The sequence below is a fragment of the Galleria mellonella genome, unplaced genomic scaffold (genome assembly GCF_026898425.1).
Source record: "Galleria mellonella isolate WM207_F2 unplaced genomic scaffold, CSIRO_AGI_GalMel_v1 utg606, whole genome shotgun sequence".
NCBI classification, from domain to species: Eukaryota; Metazoa; Arthropoda; class Insecta; order Lepidoptera; family Pyralidae; genus Galleria; species Galleria mellonella.
The window spans coordinates 405,515-415,159 of NW_026442126.1; the positions used below are offsets into that span (position 1 = coordinate 405,515).

Below are 9,645 nucleotides of genomic sequence, written 5' to 3' on the forward strand. Positions count from 1 at the left end.
AGTGGTAACTGTTGCCTATAGACATGAGCAGTACCATGGGCATAACAGAGTGTACTCTTTCCCCCATGATACTCCCCATGCGTTGCCATTCCTGAGGACTCAGATGTCACAAAATAACCAATCAATTGAATTGGCTGAAACTTTATGAAGATAGACTATATATCATATTTTAACTCATAGGAAATTTTAAACAGCGATTCACGGAATGGTAACCCCGTCTGTGTTAATGACATATGCTGGCGTCCATAAGGACGATAGGTGAGGATGCAGGCCTGCACGTTCATTATGATAAATTCTATAATTAGTTCCAATAAGGTCGACCTGTTAGGTTATATTTGTTTTTTCATGGATGACAATACAATAATTATCCCTGAAAACATCAACAACAATACAGACTTTAACACTTTACAGACTATTATATATTGTGCAGCCTGGACGGCCTCTAAAGCTAATGGGGCAAAATTAGAGCTGAGATCAACAGATAAAGAAAAAATTACTCAAAAACAATACAAACCGAGCTGGCAGAAACGACTAGAGCATAAGGTAAATGACCTCAGAGCAAAAATAGGTAAAGTAACACAATTTATTAACGGAAATAGAAATAAAAAGCTTAAGATACAAGTAAATAAAATAAAAGAGCAGTACAAAATCCATTCCATACATGAATCACCAAATACATGTTTTACACATATATTAGACACACTGAAACAAAAACTTTCAGTTACATCGGGTCGGCTAAGAAGATATACACTAAGAAAACAACAAAATAATCAATTCGACACTAACGAAAAACAATTTTACCGAAACATTAAACAAAATACGACAAACACACAACACAATAATAGCAATGAGATTGACACACCCAACCCCGAAGAATTACAATCTTTCTGGGCAGGAATATGGGAACAACCTGTTCGACACAATTGCTCTGCTGATTGGATCCAAAAAGAAATTAACAAAAGTGATATAACAATAGAACCAATGGCATTTGAACATATTCCGACAGATATATTTGAAAAGGTACTTCGTAATTCATATAATTGGAAATCACCAGGTTCAGATTATATACATTGTTATTGGTATAAAAAATTTACAAATACTCATATCCATTTACTTAACTACATAAACAATTTTATCCAAGACTCTAATACGATGCCTTCCTATCTAACAATGGGAATAACATTTATGATACCAAAAGACCACAATGACCGTAAAAATCCGTCCAAATATAGACCTATAACTTGCCTACAAACACTATACAAAATACTTACTGCCTGCATAGCTGAATTAATATATCAACATGTTGACACTAATAATATTTTGAACGAAGAACAAAAAGGATGCCGGAAATTTTCTCAAGGATGTAAGGAGCAATTAATTATAGATTCAGTAATACTAAAACAAGTTCATAAAGCTAAATCAAACTCACACACTATGTATATTGATTATAAAAAGGCATATGACTCAATACCTCACACTTGGTTAGTACAAATCTTAGAAATGTATAAAATTCATCCAAAAATAACAACTTTCTTGAAAACAGCAATGGCAAACTGGACAACACAATTACAACTTAAAACTCTCACAGCTACAATACAAACTATACCGATCAAAATACGAGTACAACGAGGCATATTCCAAGGAGACGCCCTCAGCCCACTCTGGTTCTGTTTGGCTCTAAATCCTCTCTCAAATATGCTTAACTCTTCTTCAGTAGGATACCCTTTAAACTATAAAGAAACTGATGATCAGTCTTCAAATATGAATAAAAATGTATTAAACCATTTATTGTATATGGATGATATAAAATTATATGCCGAAACCGAAAACCAACTGAACCAATTAACGAAAATAGTAGAACAATTTACAAATGACATAAAAATGGAGTTTGGATTAGAGAAATGTAAAATAAATTCCATTAGGGCAGGAAGTCAACACCCATATAACTACACATTAGAATCAGGAGAACAAATAACATCACTTAGCGAACAAGAAGTATATAAATATTTAGGTTACAACCAAGCACTTTTTATAAACCATAAAGAAATAAAACTAAAACTACAGCAACAATTCCGGCACAGACTGAATGCGGTATTAAAAACCCAACTTAATTCCAGAAATATGATTAAAGCGATAAACACCTATGCTATACCCATACTAACTTATTCTTTCGGCATAATAAACTGGACCAAATCAGACCTAAAATCATTACAGCGCACAATCAACATAAATATGACAAAACATCGTAAACACCACCCTAGATCTTGCATACAAAGATTAACTCTACCTAGAAAAGAAGGAGGTAGGGGTTTGATTGATATCGTAAACTTACACAACACACAAATTTCAAGTTTAAGACAATATTTCTTCAGCAAAATGGAATCATCAGCGCTTCACAAATCCATAGTACAAAATGACAATAAATTGACACCTTTAAATTTGAAAGATGGAAGTACACAGACAAATGAGATGCTCGTCAACAATCAAACTAAACTAACGGCGTGGTCTGAAAAGTCCTTACATGGGAGACACCGACACGACTTATGTCAATCCAATGTCGATAAAGAAGCATCGAACGCATGGCTAAGTCGAGGAATTTTATACCCGGAGACTGAAGGTTTTATCATAGCTATACAGGATCAAGTCATTGAGACCAGAAACTATCAGAAATATATTACAAAAACACTCACCTCTGATACATGTAGAAAATGCAATAGCTCTCCAGAAACAATTCAACACATTACAGGCTCATGCAAGGCAATAGTACAGACAGACTACAAGCACAGACACGATCAAGTAGCTAATATTATTCACCAAAACCTAGCACACAAGTACAATCTAATACAAAACACACATACTCCATATTACAAATACACTCCACAAACTGTGTTAGAAAGCGCGACACATAAGCTATATTTTGACCGAGCCATACTCACTGATAAGACCATACATTACAATAGACCAGACATAATCTTACAAAATAAAACGAATAAAATAACTTACCTAATAGATATCGCCGTCCCCAATACACATAACATCCAGAAGACAATAGCAGAAAAAATAAGTAAATACACAGAACTGAAAGACGAAATAACAAGACTTTGGAAACAAGAAAAAGTTTATGTGATACCCATTGTCCTCTCAACCACAGGTGTTATACCCAAACATTTACACCATAGCCTGAAAGAAATAGACCTGCGTAAAACACTATATACAACACTACAAAAAGCTGTAATATTGAATACATGCAGAATTGTTCGAAAATTCCTGCAAATAGAAAACGAAACATTTAATAATACCACAGTGACATAACATGTAATAGTTGCATACACATAGCCATAGATGCGCGAGCATGCACATGCATATGCATGCATGGGCGCGCACACGCACACTCACAAAAACTCACACACTGCACTTACTTGGTCTCGGCCCGTAAGTGCAGTATACGCAAAGTAGCGTATATACCAGCTATAGCTGAGTAATAAAGTTTGCATAAATAATAATAATAATAATAATAAAATTTATTGCCATTCTTCACAAATTATAATGTACATATATTAATTAATCAATATATTGTCCATTAATCGTATGCGCCTGGCAATAGGTACAAACTCAGCTTTTGCTGGACTGATGTTCGTTCAGCGCTGATTTTCAGTTTGCACCTACACGGGGCACCGTTTCATTATCAAATATATATATTGATGTAGATATTACATAAAAAATAAAAGAAAACAATACAAAATCTAAAATAAACAAGTATAAAAACAATGAATAAAAGAAAAAAATAAATAAAATATAACAGAACAATCCAAAGTACCAAATTAGTGACAAGAAAAAAAAAAAAAAAATCCTTAAAAGTGATATACAATTTTCGATGCACTACATTCGATGACGAGAGCCAGCTCCACGATCCGAGGGTTGCTTCCGCATAAGTAAAATCCTTTTCTTCATTAGGTTTTTAAAATGTAATGGCGTTAATGGTTGGTGTAAGGGTGGAGGCAGGTCGTTCCAAATTTTTGCGGCTGTAAATTTAAAACCTCCTCTATAATTTGCAGATCTGTGTGGTGGAATTTTTAATATATTTAATCTGCACTCTCGAAGTCCTCTATGATGTCTATTTCTAACCCAGTCCAGTTTCTCGTACAAATATTCTGGCCGTCCACTATGAACAATCTTCTGAACAAAACAAGAGAAATGAAGCTCTCTTCGTGAAGCCATATTCAATATATCATTTTTGTTGTAATATGGTGTAATATGTTCTCGTTTAGTGATGTTATAGCAAAAACGTATGCAGGCATTTTGTACTCGCTGAATAGATCCTCGAGTTCGCTCTAGCAATCTAGGGCCATATACTGTGTCGCAATAGTTGAAAAGGGACAATACTAGAGACTCCACTAGAGTTACACGAACTGGTATGCTCAAATATTTCCTCACATGATAAAGTGTTTTAAGTTTATAAAATGCTAATTTTATCTTTGTATTTACATGTTCTATGAAGCGTAATTCCTCATCAAATAAAAGTCCAAGATTTTTTGCAGTTTCAACTCTTTCTATTGGCTGGTTATTGACAAGAATCTGAGGACATTGGCGTTTAGTTTTCTTGCACTGCATTTTATTACCCAATACCAAAAACTTGGACTTCGTAGGGTTTAGTACAAGAGCATTACAGTGACACCATTTGAGAAGCGAATTCAAATCATTATTTATATTTATTTCCGCCTGTCTTAAATTTTCAGGTTCGAAAGAGTAGTAAAGTTGGGTATCATCCGCGTAAAGATGTAGCTGGCAATTTCTAATGTTAGCAGGAAGATCAGATGTATATATCAAAAATAATAAAGGGCTCAGTATGGAGCCCTGCGGCGTTCCTCTATTAACAGCTTTTATTTGAGATTTAGTTATAACACCCTGATCTGTCCGCATCTCCACGTATTGGCGTCGATGCTCCAAAAACGAAGCAAACCATCTACATGCCGCAGACGACACACCTTTATATGACATTTTCGTCAAAAGAAGTTCGTGATTTATACAATCGAAGGCACGTGAGAAGTCTAAAAGAACCAGCATACTTGCCTTTCCATCATCAGATGACTTTAGTATGTCATCAGTGACTTTGGAGAGGGCAGATGCCGTCCCATGATTACTTCTGAATCCCGATTGCAATTTTGGTAGCAGATTTTCGCTTTCAAGATAATCTGCGAGCTGCTCATAAACCACCCTTTCTATTACTTTGGACAGGATCGGGAGAAGACTAATAGGCCGCATATCTTTAAAATCATTAACTTGTGATCCTTTTGGAATTGGTTTAATTTTAGCAATTGACCATTCTTGGGGAAAATAATTGGATGAGATTGAATCGTTAATTAATTTTGTAATAATAGGAAGGGTAACATTGAGTGTCATTCTCAGCATTTCTATAGTTATTCCATCGTGGCCGCATGCTTTAGTATTGACTGCATTGATTATTTTAATTATTTTCTCTTCGTCACACGATGTGATATTAAATTCATTGCTCACCATTTTCCTTGATATGGGTTTGTTATTCACTCTGTTACTTTGTGGATCATTGGGAACATCAAGAAAAAAATTGTTAACAGCGTCGGGGTTCATAAGATGATCTGGTATCAATGACTGGTCTACATTATTTATAGTACATATTTGTTTCAGATGATGCCACATTTTTTTGGGTTTGTTTTTATTATTATTAATGTAAAATGTGAAATAAGCCTTTTTTTCGCGCTCCAAGGCACCACTTGTATAGTTGCGAAGACTTTTATAGTAATCAAAATGACTGTCTGTGTGACTGTGTGTCTGTGTGATTAACCACGATGGTTTCCAGGGGGAACCGCGTGGAGATCGACCTGATAGGGTGTATTGCTAGCAATATGTCTGTTAGATTCCATCACTAACAAGCCATGTTCCCCATTGTTAGGTTATATTGCAAGTAACGAGGTTACTAACAATTACTGCGGCGGTAGTCATTTACCATCAGGTGAGCCGCATGCTCGTTAGCCCCCCTTTTTTTTAACGTCTGAAAAATGTTTTATGCAGACCCATACACCTTGTGGGGGGTGAATGGGTACTGTGATTATCCCCTTGTAAGGTGGGAGTGTACCCACCAAAAACCAGACGATATACCCTCGAGGTGTCATATGTCGGAGACATGGGTTCGCTTTCGCACTCGCCACATCTCCGACGGCAATGCTCGTTTGCCCCCTGTGTTGTAAAAAAAAAATATATTTTTCCCTTTGTTGTATTATCGTTGTCTACTGCTGATCATAGCCTGACCCATGGGAGGTATTGTAAGTAGTTGACAAGCTCGACAGGTGGGTTGGCACCCGCAGTTTCGCTTATGGTGGCGTTTTAAGAGGTACGCTGCTGCCCATCCCTGCACCATAACCTCCTTTAGTCGCCTTTACCACACCCACTGGAATGGAAGGCGTGGCCTATTTTTTGCCGGGATTTAACAGTTCTCCCCTTATGATAATAGTGTTACTACTCATGTGAGCGCATAGTCCTCAAAAGCCAAGAATTTCTAAACAGTTTTTGTATACGAAGGTCTCTGTTGTGGTTTACCGGACGACAGCTTTTGGTGGACTCCAAACAATGAAGTGAGCAAGTCAATGATCCAAATAAGAATTTAAAATTTTAGAGATTAAGGTCGGAATTTGATCTTGGGATCCTTGAATTGCATTCAGGCGTCCAACGGATCTGTCACAATTCAAGTTTCTTTAAACTGTGGCAGTACCATAAAAATGGTGCGTAGAACCAGTTTAATTACGCCCAAGGTGCTATTTTTTTTTTATGAAAATGGTATGGTAGCTCCGCCTGCGCTAACGGGATACGCTGGTGGAGCACCAGTGAAGGGTGATAGATGAGAGTGAAAACAGGCCAGTTAGCCCATCATGATGAATTCATCAGGAATTAACCATGATAGTTTCCAGGGGGAACCGCGAAGAGGTCGAATTGGTTGGGTATATTGCCAGCAATGGGATTCTCAGTCTCCATTACTAACAATCCCTTCCCCCAAAGGTGCTATTAGTAGGTGCAGTGTTGTTTCCATCAGACCACGTCACTCTTTCAAAGGTTTTCTTTGAAGTGGATTTAGGTATATTTCCATGAGAAGTGAAGATAAATCGTGTATTAAGTAATTTAACAAGCTATTTAGCAAGCATAATTGTGTGTACGACAATGAGAGAACTAATAAAGCTCACGACAATATGTTTTGTACAAGGTTTCTGTTTGTGTGTCCACGTAAAATATTTCTAATACGCTTAATACAGTGCATTCAAGTTATAAATATTTGTGGTTAATATATATTGTTCAAATAATATGGAATATTAATTGTTACAACGTTTATTTATTGTGGCAACACTAGCAATGTTTGGTAAATTGGGATGTTATTGTCAGAATAGTGATCTGGTTTGTCTTCATACAAATAGAATATTCTAAAGTAATACATATCCTATCATCATCATCATCATTTCAGCCATTACCTGTCCACTGCTGGACATTGCCTTTGGGCTAAATTCTTATAGAGAAAAATACATTTTATATACACAAAGTGACACAAATCTTTAATCGAAAATTTGTATAAAAAATATATTTTTTATTATGCAGAAATGAAATGTTTCAACAAAATTATGTCCAAATTTGTATTTAATTCTCCTAATGTATTATAGAATGAATATTGAACGTAATAAAATTTGTTCCAATGACAAGTTATTTTTATTGTAACAGCAATCTTTCGCCGGATTATTTTTAAGATGCAAGGCTGGTTTCGAGGTTAGCACACGTTTAATTTGCAAATCGAACCAGAAATTTACAGTTTGCTATTACAACGCTATTGACCAAAGAAAAGGTTACAAAATTAATGTTTAATTTGATTTTAATGATTTTCCTCAAGGAAAAATTTCGATAATTGTGTATTATTACATTATTTATGATTATATAATACATGAAAAATGTCGAAATAAAAAAAAAATAGATGTAATAATTAATAAATTGTAATTTGAAAAAATTGGAGGTGCAGGGTATCGATCCCCGTACTTCTCGCATGCTAAGCGAGCGCTCTACCATCTGAGCTACATCCCCATGTAGAGATCGGTCGAAAATATCAATCGTTTTATTAGTATCATTGCAGTCGATAAATATTCTCTATTGATTAAAAATAGTATATATTTTTTTATATTACTTTGAAATTATTTGAATGCAGTAGACATAAGAAAAATTACGTAAATAAAACAATAGTAATATTGCCAATTAAACTATTTTCCATATGGATGACCATTAATTTATTTGCTACTCTAAGTCGTATAAAAATACGGATATATACATGAATATGTCTGTTTGTATTAGACTGGTTTCTTTTCTATCTAGAATAATAACTATTCACAAAAAAAAAATAAGTACATATCTGTAACAGTTTTTTTTGATGGGTGAAAATGGTATGGTAGCCCCGCCTCTGCTAACGGGATACGCTGGCGGGGCACTAGTGAAGGGTGATAGATGAGAATGAAAACAGGCCAGTTAGCCCATAACGATGAATTCATAAGGAATTAACCATGATAGTTTCCAGGGGGAACCGCGAGGAGGTCGACCTGGTTGGGTATATTGCTAGCAATGGGATTCTCAGTCTCCGTTACTAACAATCCCTTTCGCTCCTATCTGTAACAGTTGTCTATACATAGAACACGGTGGGAAAGGGATTGTTGGCAATGGAGTTTGGCAGCCCCATTGCTAGCAATACGCCCTATTAGGTCGACCTCCACGTGGTTCCCCCAGGAAACCATCGTGAACAATTCTTGTTGAATTCGTCATGATGGGCTAACTGACCTGCTTCATCCTCACCTATCATCCTTCACTGGTGCCCCGCCGGTGTATACCGATAGCGCGTCTGGGGTTACTATTTCAATATAACCCATAAAAAATATACAATATATATTTTTTACAATATAATATAATTAATGTGAAAGTGCGTTTGTTTGTATGTCACCTTACAGCACCTTAACGACTTAACCGATCACTATAAAATTTGGTATTTTTTTACAACACACGGGGCAAACGAGCATGCGGCTCACCTGATGGTAAGTGACTACCGCCGCCCATGGTCACCCACAACACCTACGGCAATGCAGGTGTGCTGCCGACCTTTTAAAAAGGAATATGCTCTTTTCTTGAAGGTTATGTTGTCGTATCGGTTCGGAAATACTGAACACTGTAAATAATACAAGTACTGTGAGAAAAAAAGAATGCTACTTTATATCCAGGCCAGTAAACATATCCCGGTCACGTGGTCTCAATCACGGGTTAAAGCCAGTGTAAGTATACTATGTATGCCGGTAAATATTACCTACGTTTATACCTAAATCATCGTTGAACTAACCGACACGGCTTTATCAATGTACGATCAATACAAACGTCAGATTTGAAGATATTAATCAAATGGAACAACGGGTTATTTGAATGTAACGTAATTACCTGTACTGCGCCCATAACCTATTGATTACTTCACAAATAGGGGCCAATTGTAATAACACATTTTTATTGTCTATATACAAATTTCAATAATTTATACCCATTATAAATAATACCTGTTATTTTTTTGATAATGAATGGCAATGCAATGGTTGGCACGCCTGTAAATTC

At 35.9% G+C, this 9,645-nt stretch overlaps 1 protein-coding gene across 1 annotated transcript; it reads left to right on the top strand.

Annotated features, from left to right (window-relative positions):
• The first annotated feature begins 1,881 nt into the window (after positions 1 to 1,881).
• Positions 1,882 to 3,312, top strand: LOC128201761 (uncharacterized). The gene has a single exon (XM_052899638.1). It carries the CDS (start codon positions 1,882 to 1,884, stop codon positions 3,310 to 3,312), a length of 1,431 nt encoding a protein of 476 aa, XP_052755598.1.
• The last annotated feature ends 6,333 nt before the right edge of the window (positions 3,313 to 9,645 follow it).